Genomic DNA, 24,555 nt, shown 5'->3' with positions numbered 1-24,555 from the left:
TCCTTGTTTTGAAATGAACAAAACGTAAATAACCCACCAAGTAATAAAACATCTACACACTACAAATTGTCCTAATCTCATTTCAAGAAATAGAGATTACCTCCGAAAGTTTCCATTGGAACTATAAATAAAGTAATGTTCCAGGTTTATATTGTTCCAAGTACCTAGATAAATCAAGAAGAAATACAAATGTTAAAAACCTTCAAAAGTTACATGGGAAAAGAACACCACAAGCTATATATTGTTGATGGGTTTTGACGTCCATTGTCAAAAAGACACAAGTGGAGGTACTTCTCTTCATCAGAGTTCCAAGGCAGCCCAAAGCATTCTATTTGCAGGTTATTCCGAATACAGAGGTAACAAATATCAGTCACCAAGGTTTCAACATGATATATCCAATAATCAGATTTTTCAACGTCAGCTAGTGCTACATGCTTTGATTTCTTTTCTTTAACTCCGAAGCAGTGCATCCAATGATATTTAAATGCTTCTGTTAGGAGGCCACAATAAATTCTGACACACACAGCTCAATATCTGCAGAAGAGAAGTCATCTCGCATGGTGCACCGCATAATGGTCAGTGCCACATCAGGGCACTGACATTCAATAGAAGTTGTGCTATCTTTGGATGTCTTTCTGGACCAGCAATCTCTGCAAGAAGACGACTGGCTTCCTTCTGTAATAAAGAACCAAAATATGCAGGTTAATCCTAATCATATTTGATATTAAAACAAACATCCTATGATACTCGCAATAGTAAAATATACCACCCATTATTGTAGCATATACCTGAAAATAGCAGAGTTCCTGTTAATAAAATGAAGTACATTTGAACAAATGTATGAACAAAATTTGCCTATACATCCCACTACAATATACAATTTAAGGGCAAGATCCATCCGGCAAAAAAATGAACTATAAGGCAGTCAAAGAATTATATATTTACAACAACTAATGTGGATATACTGGATAGTGCACCAAACAGCTCTATTACATGCACAGTTGACTAAAAGTAACCAGATCCAACCTCAAAGAGACTATGACCTAAGTTTGGAATGAGATGATGGTCTCCTAAAATATCACAATTCATAGATGTCTACTATTTCATATTAGGTCTAGCTCAGCTTGTTTGTTGAAATTCTGCTGTTTGGTCGAGACTCGAGAGGAACTCATACACTTGTACCGACTGTAATTTTCTGAATAGTGTGAATTTGTTCATCATTTCAGCATGGACTCTTGTGCTAGTATTATACAAGACGTTTCTTCAAATAAGTGTCATGCAATTCTTGGTTCACTGTATTAAACTCGATTGCTTACACTTGTGCTCTCTTATAAAAGATTTTGCCTCTAATATAGAGGGGCATTAATGTCATTGCATGTAGATAGTCCACGGTCCACCCCTATGTTGGAAGGACTGGATTGCATCTCCATTGCCCCGTAGTTTATCCGGTGTAACCCCAAAAGTGGACGGGATTAGATGGTGAGTGGCTAGTAATCCCATTGTATTAGCAAGCCCATGGGTTAAGCGTACAGGTCACTAATCAGTAATCACCTAATCAGTTATTGAGAATGTGGCAAAAAGTAGGGATATTTGGTTATATTGTTCTACGGAAAACATGTTATATTAATCTTAGATCTAGATTGGGTTTAATGAAAAAGGGTTGGTAGTTACAATTAACAAAATACAATTTAGATTTTGATGCTTTCAGAGAACACAAAAAATATGCTTCTAGGTTGTTTAGAATTTTGGGATCTGCCATGGGCTTGTGTCACCCGCCATTCGCCAGGTACCATCATGGCCACTATCACACCCACAATTGGGCTGCAGATCTTGGTTGCCACATGGTCGTTTGCCTCTAGGTAACCATGAACACCTTCTGAGCAGCGGGAAAAAAGAAAAAGGAGTGAGGGAGGATCCAAATTCTGAGATAGAAAGAAACAACTTTGTAAATACGAATATGAAAACACAAAGACTAAGACTTGTATATGATTTTCCAAAACAAAAGGGTAAAACTTCATAACCAAATGAGCAGTACAGTAAGTAGCTTGTCTTCCGACTTAAGTAGTATCAATTGTGCGGCTCCAACGCACCTAAGAAATTGCAACTGTACACACGGTGACATGCCGATTCATGGACAGACTTTTATAACGTTATGCTCCAATCTACTAATAAGTTATTTTATTATAGTAATTTATTATTCTCTCGCATCTTATTTCATATAATTTTTTTTTTAAATAATTTAATAATAACATATAATTACTGTTTTACTCATAAATTATACATCACCTCAGCTACAATTAAGATTCTATTTCTACGTTATCTCTTCTCTTATTAAATACCTATCATATCAGCTATAGTTTATATTTTCTTTCTCATTTTCTCTTCTTTATTTTCTCTAATACATAATTATTTTTATATAGAGCGGAGCCCCTCGTTACCTCGTAGTGCCTTTTTATATTATCTAGTGCATGATTAATTTACACAGAGTACAGACTTATAACCCCGTATTACTTCATAATGCATATTTATATCATCAGTGCAGGATTATTTTACATAGCACAGGCTTGTAACCCCGCATTATTCATAGTACTTATTTATATTGTTTAGTGTATGATTATTTTATATAGTTTAGGTTTATAATCTCGCACTACTCGACAGAGTCTCTTTATGTCCTCTAGTGCACAATTATTTACATAAAGTGCATGTTTATAATTTCGCATTACCCCCATAGTGTCTCTTTATATTCTCTAGTACATGATTATTTTATATAAATTGCGGACTTATGACCCCGCATTACACTATAATACATAATTATTTTCTCATATTGTGGATATATAAAGTACTTTAAATTCACGGTTATAATAAAAAATAATATTATTTTAGAAAAAAAATTATTTACTACTACTACTTTAATAAAACATCAATAATTCCCGATACAAATTTATTATTTTTTAATATTTTAATAGTAACTTTATGTCACATCAAATATCATATTACTCATTATACTAATATTAAACATAGTATTAACTCTCTTATTCTTTAATTAAAAATTAAAACATTCCACCGTTATTCTACGAGTGAAGGCAGGATAATATGTTTTGACTCTTAAACAATTTAATATCCTAGACCATTTGCCGAACAAGAGTAACTCCCTAAAGAGTAAAGACTGAGAGTCTGGCTAGAATTTAAAATCGCTAGATAGTATATACTTGCAATATTAGTAGAACTGTTGGTGGTATTTCAGTCCTTGGGATTCGGGAATAAAAAAAGAGGAATATATTCTTTGCTCCTTGATCACCACAACATAGTTCCCAATCATGTTTTGACGAGTTGAGTTTTTCGTTTAAATGGTCCGACATTCTGGGTCAACTTTCGGGTTGATGTTTCTTTTAACAGGGAGCAACCAAAATAAACAAGAAAAAATTGATTAATAAACCTTTAAACAATTAAACTAGCAGACAGAACAACAAGAAAACCATAAACCAACAATCAACAGTATATGAATAAGAAATCCGAGAGAATCAGTGGAAGAAATCGTAATAGTTCAACTGTTCATCTGTTCTTACTCTTAATGTTGTAACAAACTCTTGATATATACTGGTATAACTGATGCTCAGAAGAAAACATCATGCATAATTGCATCATGCCCAAAAATCAAACAAACAGAAGGAAAACAAGGGCAAGCAAATATTACCGGCAGAGCCTCAAATGTATTATCACCCAGTAGAAAGAAAACTATGGATTCAAGTCCTGAATGCCTAGTTAGTCCAAAGGCCGCAAAAAAATCATCCAGTAGATATTGCCATTCCACATCATGTCTACTCCAATGTCGATCAAATAGATAATATAATAACTGCAAGCAAATTAAGGAAAAAAATTGGAAAAGATTCTATAGCAACAAAATTTTGTACAAGATAATCGTGCAGAAGGATACTATTGCTTGTTTAGAAACCACCGGATCAGATATTCCATGTAAAATTAGTACAACAGCAGCAGTTTGCAAACTTTAAAAGGACATCCATTTCTGTTGGCCTTATCTATCTTAGACAAGAAGAGTGATGGTGAATTTTCATCCGGTAAAGATGAGATATCGACATCTATCTACTCTTTCCTTGAGGTAGAGTTTGGCTGCTTTGGGATCCCTATATCTGGAATGTATCTAAAACAGATACATTACTCTGCTATATTCTAAGATTTGTCAATGCTTGCTTAATGAGAAGTCTGAGGCCATTTAGACCAGAAGAATCTTTGCCGTTTTTTGCAGTCAGGCTATGCTCACTTAAAATGCTTCTGACTTTCTTTCAAGTATATGAAATTTCAATGATGCAAGATTAGGAAAGCGTGACTGAGCACCCTCAAGAAACTCATGACGAATACCACAAAGCATGACTTCCAAATGCCGGGAAACAGATTGAAAATGCAGAGAAAATATCAGAAAACTTGAATAATTTCCAAATTCTAAAACTCTGCAAACACTTCCAAAAATAAAAATAGCACTGCATTAGTTTCTCTCTCAACAGAATAAACATTTAATATGAGTCTAAAATGATCAGTGACATTATGCATGTTAAGAAACATTAGATAAAGGAAAACATCCATAAAGGGTCAAGAGGGATTGGCTTTGGCTTTTGCTTCCTGGGAAAGTTGTGTTTTTCCATCAACATACCCAGACTAAACACCATATTTTCTGTTATTTCTCTCAATCGAAGTAACTAACAAACGCAAGTGAAAGATCAAACAACTATAACTTCAATTTTCAGGTTTAAATGATACCAGAAGTGAAATGTGTGTAAAGAAGATTATGGGCCCTTCCACCAAAGACTATTATAATTAATTGGATCCATGAAAGTTCCAGTGTCAAATTTGTTAGCTTACCTGTATTAAATGGTCACAGTGGTCATCATAAACGTACAGCTCTTTATAATTGTTATCCTTAGAAAGATCTTCGCTGTCATACCATTTTTCTTTCTCCTACCCCGCTTCCTCTTCCTACTTACTTCCATTAATCTCCAACATTCAGGTGGATTATTATTAATTTATTATCTCCCCAACAGTCAGGTAGGCTCTCTATTTCTCTCTTGCATGTTGTTGCTTTCCTTAAGCCAATGTGCCTTCAGACTTGGACTGAACTACCAAGACAATGGACTGAAGTAATTAGCTTTACACTAGTTCGGCCAAATAAATAAACTAGGCTTATAATCAACTCAGACTTTGATCTCCATTCAGATTTCCCTGTGCTTTGGACCATTATGGTCAGATTTACTTTGGATTAAAATACAAGAAAAAGATTGATTTGATTTGTAAGTCACTGAACATAAGCACTTTAAGCATTGTCCTAAATAGTTCAGTAGGGTTGTAAGGGTCATTTAGTATATGAGAATATATCGAGTCACTCACATATTCTCTTCTATACATACTGCCAAATTTGACTAGCTGAAGCTAATCTTGAGAAAAGAAACATATATATGCAGGATCTAATAATAAGATTCATAAGGTACTGGCACAATAAAGACGAAGATATGATCCCCAGTCTTGTCTTTTTATTTCATCAGCATGTACATATGTAGCAAATAAAGCATGTTTCTGAATACCGAAAATAGTGAACAGAAAAAAAGTTATTTTCAAGCACTGTTATAGTAGCACTAGCAAGAGTGTGCAGAAGTATACCAGCTTTGCATTCATTGTCCTCTCCAAGAGTTGATGCAAGTCATGAACTTGAGCAGCAAAAGTTTCCCTAAATAACAAATCTGTAACTTTAGGAACACTAGAAATGCCAGTTAATTGCATGGCAAAATTTTGAAATAAACACAACCTGGATTTCATTGCTTTGGCTCCAACTTCATCTGTACTTTTGTCAAGACACTCTTTTTCTCTTAAAGTAAAGGAAAAAAAGAATATACAAAGATGATGTCAAGCTAAGAAAATATTTAAACCATTTTAGGAAATGCAACTCATGAAGTTCCGAGAATAGGTTCTAAAGCATTCTCTACTCATCCAGAAGAAAAGCAAGACCTGGATCACCTGACACAGCATTCTTATGTCAAGGTAAAACTAAAGAATTTATTGAAGAAGGAAGAATGTAAAATGTAAGCAAGAGTTACTGAGTATCTGCAACATTATTTCCTTACTAATGGTAAAGGATACAGTGGCAAATCAAAGAGACAAGATTATTCTCCAGTGCAACATCAAACAGAGAATTTATACATTGACTATCAGTCATAAGTCATAACATGATTCTACTCTCCTTGAAACATGCCATCTTGTTTTTCAGAGATTATACGACCATCTCTTCATTACAGTAGAGATGGAATCGCACTCCATTTCCAGCCATAGGTATGAATGTTCTACAAATTGGGCATACACCACATCTGACATCATTCTGTGCATAAAGAGGCATGCCCACATAACGTAAGCACATATTGCACATAACATCCACAGCTACTCAGATCTCTAGTTGCCCATCAGCGCTTAAATTTTGGCTTCATTTCATAATTCAATTAAATCTAAAGATGCCAAATGCTCCAATTCATGCTAATGTTATTAGCACAATTATGTTTAGCATGTATCTCAAATCTATAGACAATTTGAGAAGCATAAGATTGGAATTCTTGAGAATTCAAACTATGAAGAATTAGCAATAAATTTACAGATCAAAATGCAACCACTAGCAAGATAATGAATTTACTAAAAATAAGCAAGAATGAGTACATCTATATTCTATATATGGTTTGGCATAGATAAAACAACATTGAAAAAAAATAAGAGTATACAATGAAGATTGGCACAAGTCAAGTCTTCTACAAAGCATGGACATCAGTAACATGACACAGAACTTCGGTAGGGAAGCACATGGGACCGCCTAGTTAAGACTTGAGAGCCAATAGAGGAGGCTTTATATGGTCTGTGAAATGATGTAACTATTATCAACTTTTATAGGGTATTTCCACACTTAGCTGACTTTCTGTTACTTATATCGAGTACAGCACAAATTTTGGGAGAAGATAAAGAGGGGGCAAGTTATATATTTGAAGCAAGGCAAATGAATTATGAACTGACAAGCTAATACCATCAGTCACAAAACCTCCTTTCCAGATTCAACCTAGCTTCTATCTTGCACATGGTCTCTCCGGTATCCTCCATGGCTCCCTTCCACATCAAATTGTCCCTCAAGAACCTCCAATATGGGTAACAGCATACATGTAATATTTACGATGCTATAGCTCAAGAAGTTGCTCTCATCTATTCTACCCAGCAAGCATCATTTCTTCAGGACCCCTCATATCAGTCAATTGACGGTTGTTTAGCTTAACCACACTTTACCATCTTTGGAAACTGTTCCCAAACTACCATCCTTTTCCTAATTTCTATATAGAAACGCAAGCTAAGTCAGGCAACCTTACTTCGCCGTCAAACCCTCTCATCTGTTATTTAGTTCTACGGAAGAAAAACCATAGCCTTATCAGCTACATTCTTCCTCCATCTTTTCAATTAGTAAGGAGAGGACCAAAGGATGCCTGACACTGCGGCTGCTCATCCAAGCTTCTTTCTTACTCAGAAGCAGTCTAACTATGACAACATAAAGAAAAATAACAAAGTACATAACAAACCGTCGAAAATGTAGAAATATAAAATTAATCGTTCTTACCCAACATGAAAATGGCCTTCCTAAACCCTAAACCAAATCTATGACTCCTTGACATATTGTTGAACTAGTTGGGTTTGCTCAAATTGCGATGCTTAAATTGCAAAAATGATTGCCAAAACCATAGCATAGAAACAGTGAGCTTCACATGTATGATGCATAGATAATACCTTATTCACAATGCGATAAGCACGCATACTGACTCTTTGGAAAAATGACAACCAAGAAAATCCTACTTGAGCGGATGAGTGGTAGAAACAAACAACAAGAAAGAGAAACACTTTCATCCATTTTCGTCAAGCATCTCATCAACAAATTAATTAAAGATCAGGATCAGGAAGGATATCAGTTAGATATGAAAGAGCAGAGTAACAAAAAATTAATTACCAGAAAGCAAAAGTAGCTAATTAAGCCAAAACCCCTGCTCCTCTCAACACACAGTAAAAGGTAAAGAAGAAAAGAATATATAGAAAGTGATAATGCAATCGGGCTAACGAACAGGTAGCAAGGAAGGATCGACGTCTAATCAGTTGCTGTTGGAGGGCAGAGTTGATGAGGTGGCAGCAGAGATACTGTTGGCCTTGGAAGTGGGGACGGTGATGGCTTTAGCAGAAGAAGATGTCGTGGGCCTGAAGGCTCTCATGGGGCTGGCGAAGGCCCAACCCCATCCTCGATTGCTACTCCGAACGTTGGGAGTCGCACTGGAGATCCTAGTGCTGCTGCTTTCGAGATCGGCTGTGGTGATGCCGAAACCTCCCAAGAATCCAGCGCACTTCACCCTCCGCTGCTGCTCGTCATCCAAATGGAGGATGATCTTGTTGTGCTTCGCCTCCCGGTGGGATTCCACCCTCCTGAGGGTGCAGTCGCCAAATCCCGTTGACAGCCTCTCCAGAAAATCCCCCGAGAAGCTCCGGCTCCCGCAGCCCACCGATCTTGATCTGGCCACCTTCCTCCCAAACGACGGGCTTTCCGCCTCCGCTCCTCCTCCGTGGTCTCTCTTCGGTGCCTTCGCCTCCAACTTATAAGCTACGGCTGCCTCCAACTGTTGCTGCTCATTCTTGACGTCTCGATCCGGCAGGCCGCCCGAGGAGGACGAGATGGACCTCCTTCTAGTACTGGCGTTGCCATTGTTGTGGGCCGAGGAGGAAGAAGTGGCGGCGGAAAAGGAAGAGGAGAGGTAGAGGAAGGACCAGAAGCTCTTCTTCCTGGGGCTATCGAAGGCAGCGGCATCCGCCATGCCGCCGTCCCCGAGCGGCCTCGGCGCCACCGATTTGCTCCTCTTCAATAAGAGGCTCGCCGAGGAAGAGGTCACACTAGAGGTTGAAAGCGTGCTGCCGCCGGTGGCCTTTTTCTTGTGATGACTGCTGGTGGCGCCGAGGAAGCGGATCTTGCTCCGGCTGGCGACACCATTACCGGAACGAGCTGGGCCGGGGATGGGTGCGTCGGAGCGGAAAGAGTGCGGAGAGGATGGCGAGGAGGAAGGAGGCGGATGAAGGGGGAAGAAGGGGCTAGACTTGGAGGAAGAGACCAGCTTGCCCAGCTTCTCTTGAAGGCAGAAGGCACATATTCCGCCGGGGTTGTTCCTGTATGGGTGCTCGCTGCAATGCATTCCTTCCCCAACATCATCCCCACCAACCACCGCCACCCCTTTCTCTCCCATTCCCCCCTATCCCTCTATTCCTACCAAAACCTACCGCGAGCTTAGCTGTTTGTGTGTCTTAATTCTTTTTGCCCAACTCCTTCTTCTTCAGATCCTAAAAGAGGCAAGAAAAATTATAGATGAACAGAAGAACCTAAAACCAGATGAACGGAGAATACGGTGAAAGGCAAGGGAGATCCAGGAGCTAGAGAAAAGAGAGCAGAGAAAGATTAGGTAGTCTTCATTCTCAGGTTTTTTATATTTTGGTGCCTGCCTCTGCCTGATAGAGAGAGGAAGCTTGTTTGTTTGTATTCTCTTTTCGCATTTGTTAATTATAGCTACCAAAGTTCGAGACAGATAACCACGTGGAGAGCAGGGTTATTTATGCATAGGTATGCAAAGATGGAACTATATAGAACGGACCACGGAAAAAGTGTCTCACCGCAACTAAGTACAACCGAGCCGAGGGAGTAGAGGCAGCGGCGTGATGACTTATATGAGTGATGAGCACCCGCACCCTCTTGTTGTTTCCTGAGCAGACGCATTGACACCGATGTGTCTCCGTAAGACCCACTCCACTCAGCGACAGCTATACATGAATGCATTCTAATTTGCTCCTATTGATTTAATAATTAATTAATAATCGTTATAATCTTCACCCGCCAGGCGCCAGCACAAAGATATCTCCTTCAACTAGATCCGATCTCACTGTGAGAACATTTCCTTCTCTTTTTTTTGCATTTTTCTCGTTTCCAAAGAGCCCAAAAATATTATCCTTATAATTTCTCTGAGATAATAGGGCATTCACATCAAAATTATTGGAAATATGCACCTAGCAACTGTCAAAGTATGTCAATAATTGATAACACTTAAAGATTGTAATAGAAAGAAAACTTTTTTTTATCAACAATCCGTAGACCAGCTTAGTTCATTTCATAAAATCGATTACAGGTCCCATAAAAGGGGGGGGTGAGTCCAGATTTTACAAGATTCATATTGAAAAGCATAACCCGCTAGACTATGTGCTTGGAAGTTATTGGATCTGTCAGTGTAGAGAACACAGAACCCTTGGACCAAATCTGATCCTCCTCCCTATTTACACCGTGAACAATCAATAAAGAATCCTGATCCGTACCTTCTTAGAAGAGTAATCAGAGTTGATCACTTTCAAGACTTCTAGTAGGGCCAGGGTTTCACCGTAAATAGCATTAATGCACCTCTTAAGAAAAATATGATTTTACCTAGCAGCAGGAGTTGGGATATTCATAGATAAGAAGAGATACCAGGTTAGCGGGGCCTTGCATAGGCAACAGCCAATGAAGCTTTTCAAAATATTACATATGATGTCTAAATAAAATATAAAATTATATGGATTAGATCAATGACATCATGATCTATATTTTTCGTATTATGACTTCCAATAGATTCAGATTCTATTTAGGAAAAACTATGATCAAATTTGATAGAGGGATACAAAATAAATAGATAGTATTAATTCATAGTTTGTTTTAGTTACCTTATAATTCTTTGTTTTATTCTATATAAACAGGCTCTTATGGCTTATATGAATGAATGATTATTGAATTTGCTTCTATCTCTGTCTCCCCTCTTTCTTATCCTCTCTTCTCTCTTACGTCTTTCATCTAGCCGACACCCTCCCCGCTCAAGGGCGATGCTCATTCTTTCTCCTCTTTCTTCTAATCGCAGAAACATCTACCCTCTGTACCATCTTTCTACTATCCACCCCGTTGCCATCACCTAGATCATCTCACCCCTACTACTGGCTACTGCACCTTCATCTTCCACTAGTCCACCCCCTTAGATAGGTTCCTATCACTATAGATTACCATTGTCTATGCATGCAATATATATATTTTCATTCTCAATGTATGCGATGTGTACATATGTTATACCTATTTTGACGATTGAAGTAATACCTATTTTGATCGCTGGGGTTATTATTTAACCCTTTAAACCTATTTTTGACATGATATACATGCTTTCCTAAAACATGGTTACCGAATATTAACACTTCTTTTGTCTGCTAAAATTACTATTTTACTTTTTAAATCTAGTTTTGACATATTATACTTATCTGTAAAGCATGATTAAGAAATATTAACGTCCATTTTGACTGTTAAAATTATTAATTTTTCCGACCTGGTTTTACTTAACATATTATACCCATCTGTCCTAAAACATGGTTAAGAAAAATATTAACACCTATTTTAACCATTAGAATTACTATTTTGCCTTTTAAATTTAATTTTAACATATTAAACATATTTTTCATAAAACATGGTTAAGAAATATTGATATATGTTTTGACCTAAAATTACTATTCACTGGGTATTGCTCATTGGTTATTGTTCATCAGGTACTGCTTATTGATGGGATGGATAGATTATATATATATATAGTGAGAGAGAGTTAAATGCATTTTAACAACTTACTTATGTCTAAAATTACTTCCTGTACTTGCTTATGATTAAAATGAGACTATTAATTTTTCTATTAAATTTGACCCTATATATTTGCCATTTCATCCTATGAGTGCACTCATAACACCTAAAGTTGATTAATGATTAATTAGCACACTTATAACACCTAAAGTTGATTAATGATTAATTGATAGAAATAGAAAAACTTGTATAAAAAATACACTCCACATAATATATCATGCTTGTTAAAACAAATAACTAAAATTAGTTCATGATGATAAATGGAAATTAAAAGAAAAGAGCTTCACATGACATCATGTTGGTCACAAAAACCCTCATAATATTTTAAATTTTACCATTCTAATAACTCCATTTCGGATTAATACAATCTATTTCAAATGTCTTGCAGCTCGTGCTGGCACACCCCGTCCACATGACAAATGCTAGTCAGCGACGGGAAAGCCAACCGGCATGACCATTTTTGCTTCGAAGCATGCTCGCCCTTGAGAGGCATCCTTCTCCGCAAGTTATACTAAAGCAATCCTGCTGTACTTCCATGCTTTTTAAAGCACAATTATGTTGTGTGAGGAAACCTCATCTCCAATTGACATTACAGTGTGCAATATATTTGCCAAATTGGAATCCTTGACAACAATGTCCTTATACACAACAAGCCTCTTTTCCTCCGCTACATAACAATGATAATGTTGCAACTCCAAAGTATAAGTTAACTTAGTAGAATTAGAATTACAAGTCCTTTCCAGGAGGAAGAAAAACACATGAATTCATTTTAGTGAAAAGATTAGTGTTGTAATAACTTGAAATATCGATTGAATAAACACTCTGCACAAATATATTTGTCATGTACCCAGATGCTACCAACGATGTCAATGAAAACTGTAGGTAGAAAATGGATCCAAGAACAATATCCACTTGTATCAAATCAAAGCGGTGAAACTCTACCTTCCACTATCTTTCTCTCAATTCGACTTATTCTTTGGGGAGGCCAGATTACGTGCGTCACCCTTCCCTGCACTAGACCCAACGGAATCTGCAACAATATTCCAGTATAAATCATGACTTAATAAGGTAATGTTATTCACTATCAATGTAATCTTGATTTATGCGAAAGTTAAGATAGGATCAAGGGCTAAAAGAAACGTCTGATGCATAAGAGTTTATTACTTTTGTGGGCTGTCAATCTGAGAAGTTTGTTGGGCTGAAGAAAGAAGAAAATATTATTAGCTGTGAGGATTGGGATATTTCAAGAATCAAGACTGAGTCGAGGAGTTCAGTTTGTAAAGGGTGCTCATTGGGCTGAACCTTACAAGCCTGAGCCTGATCAAGAGGAGAGAGGTGGATTGTACTGGAGCTAAATGGGATGAAAAAGAGGGAGGAGGAATGGAAAGGGGAATCCAGGGGCCTTTTCAGGGTGTGTGGGTGTGTTTGGGCTACAGGGAGCTTCAAAACCTAAAGTAAGATATCCACCATATCTATAACAGGTTTAATTGTTTAAACCATGATTTAGGAGTACTCCTAATTCCTAAATATCTCTAATTTTGAGTTAAATGTGACAGTGATCCTGATGAAACTTACAGGGCCAAAAGATCGCGAATCCCAACTGGAATTTGCATTATCACCTTCAACCCAGCAATGCCCTTCTGGGATCTTCAGTATCTCGGATGACTCTGGAACTTGGATCCAATCACCTGGTAAGGCAATCAATCTCTTCACAAATATCCGCTTATGGTCATATGGACTCCTGCAAAAGTGCAAATAATTAAGATTAATTCAAGGATCCTCATTAAGCATGAATAATCTGAGTCAAAATGCTTTATTTGTCTCCATCTGACCACTTGATTCTAATACTACTTATTTCCACACAATTGCTAATAGAAGGAAAAGGAAAAGCAGCATGGAGATTAATGGAAATCTGGAAATTGACCAACAGAGGATGAAATCGTAAAAGAGCATGCGACTAGCTTTCACAAGAACCTGCTTGGCAGTGTGGATGATTGCAGATTGAAATTAAAAAAATGATGTTTGGCAGAACTGCAGTAATTTATGCAGTGAAGATGCTGAAAATTTGGACTCACCCTTCAGTAAAAAGGAACTGAAGGCAGCAGTTTAGATGGGGACAGATATAGCCCCTGATGGCTTCTCTATGAAATTTAATCAATCATTTTCGGATCTGATTAAGGGTGATTTGATAGCTCCACTTACTGACTGGTTTAAGGGGTAAGGATTTACTGTCTTAACTATGCCATGATCTTTCTCATAAGGAAATTGGTGTCAAGAGAGTTTGGGAATAACAGACCTCTAAGTTTAATCAATAGCAATTTAAAGATTTTTATGAAGGTTTTAACTAACAGACTCAGCTCTGTAATGGAAAAGAAAAAAGAAAAAAAAGAAACAGAAAAAAACAGAATGCTTTTTATTAAAAATAGATATATTTTGGATTGTCTGGCTAGTGCCATAAGGTTCTTTTCATGCACCCAAAAAAAAAAAAAGAAAAAGAAAAAGAAAAAGAGGGCTTAACTTGCGATAATGTTAGATAGCATTATTTGGAAGAAGTGATAAGGGGAAGGGGTTTTAAGAGCAGATGGATCACTTGGGGGAAATCTTCTATTTCTTCTAGCTCTATAGTTGTGAACTTCAGTGATGCTTTGAATAATTACTTTAAATATAAGAAAGGGCTGAGGTAGGGAGACCCTCTACCTCCTTTCCCATTTCTGATTGCTACAGAAAGTTTAAACAGAACTCTAGAGAACGCCAAGCAGAATGGTCTTTTTTAAGTAATGAAGTTCTCAGTGGAATGGTGAATCTCAAATGTGCTGATTATACCTTAGTGATTTTTAAAGCAATGAGGTTTTAGTCCTAAAGATTTTCCTTTACTGTAATGTTTTCAGAGCATTTCAAGATTGACTATAAATTTAAATAAGAGCTCAATAGTTTACTTGGGAAGTGTTAATAGTGAAGTGCAGAAATTTGCTAACATTCTTAATATGTAAGGTGAAGAAGCTCCCTGAAAAGTATTTGGGTCTTCCATTGCATAAGAGTACTACTAAGAAGCAAGATTGGCTTTACATCACTGAAAAATTGAAAAGAAACTGCTGGGTGAAAAGCAAAATTGCTTTCCTTAGGTGGCAGACCAACTCTTGTGAACTCAGCGATTAGTTCTATTCCTCTATATTACTTATCCTTCTTTGTCATTCCAAAGTGGGCTGTAAAGAGAATTGATCAGGTTCGAAGCAGGCTTTTATGGAGAGCTAGGGAAAATGCTAAAGAATATTATTAAGCTAATTGAAGTGGGTTTGTAGGATTTACGTGGTTCTGAGCATTCAGGAGATGAATGTGGAGTTGCTGGCTAAATGGTCGTGAACGTTATTATTTTCAGAAAACCAGTTCTAGGCTGATATTATCTGTTAGAGAAATTACAACAAAATTAGAAAGGAGGATTTCAAATTAACACCCTATTTGGATGGAGATAATAGGAGAGAAGAGAAGACAAGGTTATGAGAGAAAATAATTTTCTTTTGGATTGGATTTTAGGAGAGAAAGGAAGAGAAAGGGAGAGAAAATAATAGCCTCTAATGGTCACTTTTTCCTCTCTCCAAAAATAGAGAGAAAGGGAGAGAAAGGAAGAAAAGAAAACATAAACCCTTTTCATATTTTAACATTTCAAATATGTCGTGCTATTCTATTATATTATTTACAGTATATTATAGCTTATGGATATTATAACTTGTTTATGTTTTTTTTTGTTGAAGGGTAATCATATGGATATTATAATGGCTTAATTATACTTTGCTCTACTGAAAATATAAATTTACCTATCCATCCTTACCTACCACCAACCCACATAGAGAGAATGAGAGAAACCAATCTTCTTCCCTTCTCATCTAATCTTCTCTTCTTCTCCCTTTCTCATCACATCTTCTCTTCTTCCTTTCTCATCACATTTTCTCTTCTACTTCCCTTCTTCTCTCTTCTTCCTCTTTAATCTGCCACTCTCATTTCCATACAGAACTTCCCTTAAACTCTTTCCTCTTAAGGATGCCAAGATACTCAAGCATCGAAGAACCCGTCTGCATTCCTCAGTTTCGGCAAAGTGTAAGAGATGAACTAAAGTTTGTGGTATATAGGTTAGGTGTAGTTCTCATGTTGACAAGGAGACAGAGGAGTTTATGCTCTGATTATAATTGGAATAGTCTCCTTCCCAATTTTTCTGTCGTATTATTTTTTGTGAATATCTAACTGAAATGCTTGGGAAAGGGATGGTTTGGAATCACTTCACGATAGCAGCTTCCTTTTTTATTGCTTACATAGTTTTTACAACATCCAATGGTAATTTTAAGAGTCATTTATAGATGGTAGATGCCATGTTTGCATATTTCTGTTTTGCTCCTTAGTTGCAAGAAGCCTAATTTGATGAAGTCCTTTCTTTTTGTATATAACAATAGATAAATTCAGAAGTGCAGATTTAACTAAAAAATGCTTGGGAAAGAAATGGCATGGAAAAAAAAAAAGAGGAAGTATAAGGAAGGAGATGACGGCAAAATTGTCCAAAATTATTTTTTTTGGTCTTCATGAGGGTAATTAAGTCTATCTGAAAATAATATAATGTTCACGTGCTTGGCATGTGAGTTTTAACTCATGGAAGGGTAACAGATGAGTTTAGTTGCAGCATTTTAAAAGTCTACAGGAGCATTTGTACGCTTTTATAATACAGAAGGCAAAGTGATATATAATCAAAGTACAGGGGGGCAAAATGTAATTAAGCCTATTATAATTTGTGCTAGGTTATATATATGATAAATGATATAATAATAAACATGCTCTCTTCTGTTATTTTTCGTTGTTTTCTTTTGATAAGCCAAACGGAGTAAACTTATTTTTCTTTTCTCTTCTCTCGATTACAACCAAATAAACTGAGAAAGAGTTTTTTTTTTTCTCCGTTTCTCTTCTCTAACCTTCCTTTCTCTCATATTCTCTCCATTCAAACAGAGTGTAGAAGTTTCTTTTCTGATCTATCCTCTTTGGAGGGGTGTGACACATAGTAGCCTTCCTTTCAAAGCTAGTATTCTTAAGAAAGTAGGAGATGGGAAGTATGTTAAGTCATGGACTGATATTTATTGGAGGGAGTGTTCCAATGCCACTCTTTTCCTATTGTTTGCAACAACCTAGGATGAAAATTGTTGTGATGAAGATGTGGGATGGTACTCAATCGGAAATAAAGTATAGGAGATTCTTTTAATACTATATTAATACAAGAGGAACAACAGCTGAGGCACATGTTAAACTCTATTAGACCTGACAGAAATTGGAGAGATAGAGTTGGATGGAGGTTTTGTACCGATAAAATTTACACTGTCAAATCATTATATAAATTTTAAAATAATGGTGGTACAATTGCTTGGGTGATACCAGGGTTATGGAGAATGAATATTCTTCTAAAGAATAAAGCCTTTCTCTTGCTAGCTTGCAACAATAGAATATTGACAGAGGATAATTTGGCCAGGAGGGATTATTCTGGTGACGCAAATACAGTTTCTGTAAAAAGGATGAATTAGCTAATTGCTCTTTTTGAAGTGTAATTTCGCTAAGAAAGTGTTGTGTAAAGATAAGTATAGGACCATTTCAAGCATCCTAGATAAATAGCGGACCTCAGGATACTGGGGAAGTGTAGAGATATTAAAGATGCAAAAAAAATATTTGGAAGATTTGGATGGCTACATTTTTATGATGCATATGGCCAGAGAGAACTTTACAAAGTGCTGCTCCTAAGAAGCCAGTGCACCTCTCTTTCACCACATTAATAACGTTTATAACTTCGACAGCACTAGGGTGGGAGGAGGCACAAAGGAGAGTCTGGAATTCAAGTCTATGTAAAGCAAAAGGATACTGTCAATCTGGATGACTGAGTTATTTTGTTTTGTCTTCTGTTCTGTGTTACATAATATACTTGCTTTTTTTTTGGCCATGGGTATACTAGTGTAGCTGGTGGTTGTGAGGTTTTGGTGGTGAGATGTTACTTTTTCTTGCCAGGAATTTTGTTAGTTGTTATGTCTACCAAATAGGTATATGCAGGGTTTTGGTTTTGCAAGGGAATAGATCCATTCTGACTTTCTTAAAATAAAAAAAAATAATAATAAAAAAAAACAACAACAACAACACACTTACTTGAATATTATCACGTCACCATGTGAGAATTTATACTTTTCAAGGCAGAGCCTTTCGGCCAATGCAAGATCACCTATTTCATGTTACTGGTCAGCATAAGTAAATGCAAGATCACTCACTCAAATATTAAAGAAAAAGCTAATCCATCCTTATCTTCACATAACTGAATCAGTCAACTGAGAAAAAAGTTACCTCTCAAAGATCCACCAAAGGTAGTGGAACTTGGTCGGCATAAGTAAATAGGACATACTCTTTCAAATATTAAAGGAAAAGCTAATTCATCCCTATGTTCAGATTACTGAGTCAGTCAACTGAGTAAAAGTTACCTCTCAAAGATTCAGGAAAGGTAGTGGAACTTGCTGCAAATGTCGGATCCATGGAACTACCCCTTACAGGAACAATGGTCAGGTACCGATCTGTTATGGTGGTACCAATTAAATAAGTTGATATAAATGTCTTTGATGTCTGCCACAAAGAATTCCATGTTCCCATCTCCAAATTTCTGCTTGAATAAGTGAAAAGAGATATTTCAGCATCCAAGGATAAAAATAAAATAAAATAGCACGACAATGAGTTCTGCTGCGAACTCATATGACTTAATCAGCAGGGTCCATAAAAAAAATGATCTGCACTGGCCAGCACAGCATGCAAAATAAACAAAAATAAAAGATTACCGAAATCTCAAAAAAGATAGATGGAAGCATAGCATGTAAATCAAGCATAAACACTTAAATAAAGAGTTGTCTACTAGTATATGCCTTTTGCTTAATTAGAAAGACGAAATCTGCAGCTTGAAGCACTCAAGAGTCAAGAGTATGAACCTAAGACTCTTCTTAGGTTGGGGTGGCAATTTTTTCCCCAACCTGTTAACCCATTACAAACCTTAGGTATAATCGGATGCATGTCATAAATGGTTGACCCGTCTAACCAATTTATTATTTAAGTTGTATTCGTATTTGAGAGCTTTAACCCTTTTGACCCAATTAACCTGCATAAGTTAAATAAATTTTGTCTACCAGACATAGTTACTGCCGGTGATCCATTTAACTTATTTTAGCTGGCTAGCTGCTGAATATAATAGCTGACATATGTCACCCTAAACCCTAATGCTTGCTGCCCCAAAGGCCCAAATTTTATTGAAATGGCCACTCCATCATAGCTCTAGGAGCTCCTCACCGGATCCATCCTCCTCTATCCCTCCTGAACAGTATTATATATTATGGCTTCTAAAGCACCTAACTGTTGATCGTTCCATTTACTCACAGCAATCACTCCATCCAGGAGCCATGGCAGCGTGGACGACTATTCCTCTCCCATATGGACATCTCCTTCCTCTATTTCTAAGGTTTGAGAGGGCATGCATCGAGAGGTTTGAACTCCCAATAACAACATGTTGATTCAACTACACTAAATTTCATTTACCGGTTGTTTTGTGTAACAATTTGTCATTTGCATATTTCTTGGTGCTTGAGCTATCGTTCTTGTCTACAATTAGTCATTGTGGCCCTACATAAAGGGGTGCATGCCGTTCAAGGATTTACCAATGTTTGAGAGCATGACCAGAAGCTACAAAGTCAACATCGCCATCTCTTTTATTCATCTGCAAAGTTCAATAGCGAGGAACAGGATGATACTCTTCAAGAGAATGAATGATGGAGGCTTCAATCACTGCAGTGGTCCAAGCTTGAAGCAAGTGTGGGATAGACTGGTCACTTCATTTCCTTCACCTTATTTGCCAAATTAGAGCATTTTGATCATGTATTTAAGTTTGATATGCTTGTATTTTGTGATCTATTTGTGAATCGATGATACCAGAGACATATCAGTGATGGCGGATTATTTTTTTAGTGATGATGACACATTAGTACTTTAACTTGTGGTTAGTGCAGTTCTTCTGAAATTGGCACAAATGCATGTAGTTTGTTGAATGTGGTGAAGGGTTTGTTATTTTATACTATGTTGATTAATTTTATGACTATAAATTGTTCAATGTAGCAAATTATGTCATATTCTATTGTGTGTGATTTTATTGTGTTAAACTGCTTATCATGTTTACTAGTTGTGTCAGTGGGTAACCAGCTTGTCTATTTTCATGTTGTCCATGTCATGTAGATGTGTCATATGAACACAACTCATTCATTACATGGGTTACACAACCCATGTAATAAACATGTTGTGTTCATCTTAGTATTGTTGGAAATTTTATGTGTTTGACATAAATTTTTATTAACTTTGAGCTAAGTTTTAAGTGGAGCCCACACATTATTAATGATGATTTAATGGTGGAATTAATTTAATTTAAAAAATAATTTCTTGTCATATATTCACTTAGTCAAATCCATGAAGAGAAATGAATGAAACTTGACTCTAAAGTGAGCATCATGACAATGAAAAATAAAGAGAAATGAGTTTAATACTATAATGGATATTTGAGAAATACTAGTATGGTATCTAAGTGACAAACTTCTTATGGGCTTTGCGTCCTAAAAATGGTACCTATTTTGTGGGCTCGGTGCGAACGGTTCGCACGCATGGGTCAAATCCAATTTTAATTTTTACCTGATATAGGTTCAAATCTAGTCAGGTTCGGGTCAGGTCCGATTGGTTGAACCCGAAGTCAAAGTGGTATGTCCCTTCGATTAGAAGGGTTAATCAGTTAGTTGGTTGAATCCGAAATAGTGCATCCCTGCACAATATAACTGTTAATTGGTTTCAAGACCGAAATAGTGCATCCCTTCACAATATAACTGTTAATTGGTTTCAGACTCGAAATGGTACATCCATTCGTGATCAGTCGCACCTTTCGTCGAGCCTATTTAATTCTATAAATAGGCTGTCAATTTGCTTAATTTTTTACACACTGAATTTTGGTTCATTCCTTTTAAGTCTGGTTTGACTCTTAAGTCTGCATTTGAGAGAAATTACAACACAGTTTAAGTTCAATAAGGAATTCGAATAGCTGCTTCCTTTCGAATGTAAGACAGTCGTTGTATTATGAGAGACCGATGTCCACTGTTCTAGAAACAATCGGTGAAGGGCAAATTGGTCTTAAGGAGATAGTGTCCAACACTAGACTCGACTATACAGAATTTTACATTCTGTAATCTGTAAGTTTATTTTATTTATTTATTTTCGATCGGGGTTTTTATGACTCTTTAGAATCAGATCGTTACCGCTAACAAGTATAAAATTGACCAACTTGCTCAAACCAACATGATGACAACCCTAATCTTACTAACGGGTTTTAGGCTTTTCATAGATAAAATTGATACTATCTAGAACTTGCCGCAAACACTATCCACGAGATAAAAAAAAATGTCAACAACAGAAGAGAATAGTGCTCAAAGAAGATTCATCCTCCCTACATATAAGCTAACAAGAGGTCATCATCTTGTCATTTGCCTAAATACTTGCACATGATCCAGAACAAGAATTGTCGCTTCGGTGGGCATCGGAAATGAGCAGTAACAGGTAGCAATAATATAAGTGACCAACTTCTATCAGTTTAGGCATCAATTCAGTTCAGCGTGTTGAAGAAAGAATGCATATTAAGCAATAACTATAATCTTGGAAGGAGGATTTTTTTCCTTAAGAAATGGACAAGACAGCCACGCCCTAAAATTAGAATCTGAATCTCTAGACAAACTGAACAATCTTAAAAAGCAAAAGGTAGAAATAAAAGAGGTCTCTGATCATCGACAAGAAGAACCTTAACTGATATGTCATCTATTACATATTAACTATAGACAAACTGAATAATTAATTTTATGTATTCATAGAAAGATGTACCTTGTGTGACGACGGAGATGCGATGGCGGCGAAGCTTGGTGACGGCGAGCACGAGGAGGGAGGAGGCGGATCTTGATACCGGCGGAGAGCCGGAGAGTTGATGGCGACGGAGGAGGAGTTAAAGATGGCAAAGGTAGGGTGGTGACTTCGGGAATTTCAGTGGCGGCTAGATACGGCTTTTGGTTTCGACGATGACTTGCGTAGATTGAGGATTGTGAAGATGGGAAAAACGGGTCGGATTTAGGCTTTTAACGGGTAAGATATGTAGTATAAGTATATTATTTAAATATTTTACGGGTAAAAAAGATATCCGATATCGATATCCATATCCAAATAATTCATTTATATTTGTATCCGTACCCAAATTGTTTAAACGCATCCAAATCAGTATCCATATTTTTTCCAAAAATTCTACCTGTATCTAAATTCGTATATAGTTTAGGTAGGAACTTTTAAATCTAAATCCGGTTTGAATCGGATTGGGTCCGACATATTTTCCCAATTATTAATATAAGACATCTTTAATCAAATTAGAATATTATATTTAGAAAATAGAATATTATAAGTAAATTAGTCGCTGTTGAAAATTTAGAATTCTAGAGTCATATGAGTTATTTGCACTAAAAACCCATTTGAATTTTATTTTTGTGAGTCAGACCCATTTTCGAACCCCCTCACAAATAAGAAATTTTCTATTTTCTCATTCTAAGTTTGTCCTTCAGTTATTTAGTGCCTCATTAAATATTGATAATTATTTTGGATTGAATCAGTTGATTCACATCACATCTATCCCAAGTAAACAAATCCTAATAGCACATCAGCTTTGATCCTTAAGATTAGATACTTGCCAACACAGCACTTATGGGCCGCCAACCTAAAGCCCCATGCTTCTTGGATTTGGTATTCTTTAATGAAGATAAGAGGGGAATTCTTTCCCCACCTATGCTGGCATGTGGGTATTGGTGAATCCATTTCTATTACATATGATTCTTCGATTTTCAATATAGATTTGAATGACAAAGTTCTTTTTTAACGGAATCAATAAGGTCAAACATCTCCGCAGTGACCACAAATGGGATTCCTTCTTGATCAATTTTATTTTCTCTCCGGACATAGCTATGGCTATTCGTAATATTGACCGTAGACCCGCTTTTAACCTAAATGTAGAAATGCTTCTCAAGATGCTCACTACCCCTGGGAGTTTCTCAACCAGATTTGGTTATGTCACTTTCGCTAAGGGAAGACGCTCATGCTCCTCTAAGACGCTCATGCTCCTCTAATCCGACAACATCCTCTTTTTAGAATACCATCTGGAATAATAGATCTACTCTTCCATGAGTTAATACGTTCATATGGCGTTGTTTGGTGGATGCCCTACCTAGTAGAGGTGTCATTAGACGTGGAGTCCACAAGGTTGAGGATACTTATCCCTTCTGCATGCAAGGCATGACAACCCTAGACCGTCTTTTTCATGGGTTGCAAGTTGGCTAGGGCAACCTAGTTTTCCAACAAACATTGCCTTAGGTTGGAGGGCTACTCAGACAATCTAATTAACTGGGTCCTCTATTAAAGGACAATGTCTTAAAGGATCTTATAAGTAATTCTTCTACGATGATATGGTGCTTATGGAGCTTGTAGAATAGGGTGGTCCTCGAAACTCAGTGATCTCTCCCTTGGCAATACTAGCTGAGATTGATCATCTCACCGACGACCAAGTCTAGGAGAATCTATTTCAATTTGCATGGGTTAGCTTTACTTGAAGGCTATCTGAATAAGCCAAATGGGGTGATTAGATGCTATGAGGAGAAGAGGCCCTCAAGGTGCTACTTTGTATGCAAACTATTTACAAATTTGAGAATATGTGAGAAAAATGAAAAGACAAGATTTCATCAGTATTTACGATCTAAAATTAAAATTTTCTCTAGTTTATCTAGTTAATAGATAAATATAAATTAAGAAATACTTTTACTTTTGCATGATAGTTGAAAGTAGCTCCCTAGTCCTTTGCTTTTAAAAATATTCATATTTTTCATTTCTCTTTCCATTTCTACGAAAAAATTTGAAATGTTGCTTCGGGTTATTTGAGCTGTAATTTTGATCAATCACCAACACTAACAGGTTATACGGTCACGCCCCTCTCTTGCTTAACTTTGGTCAAGATAAATATCATTAAACAAAACCCTAATAGGACTCCTTACAACTCCTAAATAATAATATAAAGATTTACTGTACTTTTTATCAAAAAAGGTATCGTTACCTTAAAAAATGAGCAAAAATGCTTTTAGGGTTTGCTTCTCGATAAAGTTTTCCCTTAGCCAACTTATCAGCAATAAGGTTTGCTTCTCGATAACATTGAGAGATAACCAAAAATTTTAACACAGGTAAAGGTGAAAAATATCCAAAAAGAGATGTCTTCATCGGCAAGGATGGTCCTTCTTTGAGTTGATTAAGGTGACGAGGCTCTGAGAGTCCGATTCAACAAGGAACCTGAGAGATTGTGGTTTAGAGCTTGCAGCAAAGCAGCTCGGATTGCTTCAGCTTCTGCCTACAGCGGATCTGCAGCTTTGTCTTTCAAGGCCCCGGACACGATGTGCAAAAGCCTTATATCAATTCTTAGGCAAATCATAGATTAGACAAAGAAGCTATTTTAATCTAATATATAAGTTGTTTAATTATACTAACTCTTTAAAAAAAAATGGATCATAATGACATAAATTATGAGTTTATAATGTTCCAGCACAAAATTCAATAAAAATACCCCTAATATTGATGGGGAAATTGAACTTAAGATTTTTGTCATAGCCATTAGATCATTTTGACTACGATGGTTGTCTAAGATCCGATTGAGAAATCTTTTCATT

General features: G+C 36.6%; 2 protein-coding genes across 9 annotated transcripts; both read right to left on the bottom strand.

The window, feature by feature from the left end:
- Window positions 1-1,618: 1,618 nt before the first annotated feature.
- Window positions 1,619-9,694, bottom strand: LOC140798243 (uncharacterized). 8 transcript variants are annotated; one of them, XM_073152033.1, is made up of 5 exons: window positions 8,030-9,694; window positions 5,813-5,872; window positions 5,668-5,734; window positions 3,695-3,853; window positions 1,619-1,876 (listed from the first exon to the last, which is right to left on the bottom strand). In XM_073152033.1, exon 1 carries the CDS (start codon window positions 9,300-9,302, stop codon window positions 8,169-8,171), a length of 1,134 nt encoding a protein of 377 aa, XP_073008134.1. In that variant the 5' UTR covers window positions 9,303-9,694; the 3' UTR covers window positions 1,619-1,876; window positions 3,695-3,853; window positions 5,668-5,734; window positions 5,813-5,872; window positions 8,030-8,168. The 8 variants fall into 8 exon arrangements, with proteins under 8 accessions (XP_073008134.1, XP_073008128.1, XP_073008132.1 ...); XM_073152032.1 differs by lacking the exon at window positions 1,619-1,876 and adding an exon at window positions 6,145-6,379 and having other exon boundaries at window positions 3,541-3,853; window positions 5,813-5,864; XM_073152027.1 differs by having other exon boundaries at window positions 5,668-6,021.
- Window positions 9,695-12,321: 2,627 nt separating this feature from the next.
- Window positions 12,322-21,919, bottom strand: LOC140797217 (uncharacterized). Its single transcript, XM_073150499.1, has 5 exons — window positions 21,695-21,919; window positions 18,232-18,407; window positions 17,906-17,978; window positions 13,319-13,484; window positions 12,322-12,773 (listed from the first exon to the last, which is right to left on the bottom strand). The coding sequence occupies exons 2-5, from the start codon at window positions 18,395-18,397 to the stop codon at window positions 12,666-12,668; spliced, it is 513 nt and encodes a 170-aa protein (XP_073006600.1). The 5' UTR covers window positions 18,398-18,407; window positions 21,695-21,919; the 3' UTR covers window positions 12,322-12,665.
- Between the last annotated feature and the right edge of the window lie 2,636 nt (window positions 21,920-24,555).

This window comes from Typha latifolia, chromosome 11 (genome assembly GCF_019914945.1).
Source record: "Typha latifolia isolate L0001 chromosome 11, TyphaL0001v2, whole genome shotgun sequence".
NCBI classification, from domain to species: Eukaryota; Viridiplantae; Streptophyta; class Magnoliopsida; order Poales; family Typhaceae; genus Typha; species Typha latifolia.
The sequence above is the reverse complement of the archived record's forward strand: the minus strand, read 5'-3'. Positions and strand labels throughout refer to the sequence as shown.

Excerpts from the sequence above, each read along its gene's own strand:
- LOC140798243 (XM_073152027.1), bottom strand. The coding sequence starts at position 9,302 with ATGGGAGAGAAAGGGGTGGCGGTGGTTGGTGGGGATGATGTTGGGGAA.
- LOC140797217 (XM_073150499.1), bottom strand. The coding sequence starts at position 18,397 with ATGGGAACATGGAATTCTTTGTGGCAGACATCAAAGACATTTATATCA. Across the intron at positions 17,979-18,231 it reads CTTTCCTGAATCTTTGAGAG|GTGATCTTGCATTGGCCGAA; the intron begins GTAACTTTTACT and ends AACATGAAATAG. Across the intron at positions 13,485-17,905 it reads GGTGACGTGATAATATTCAA|GAGTCCATATGACCATAAGC; the intron begins GTAAGTGTGTTG and ends GCACTTTTGCAG.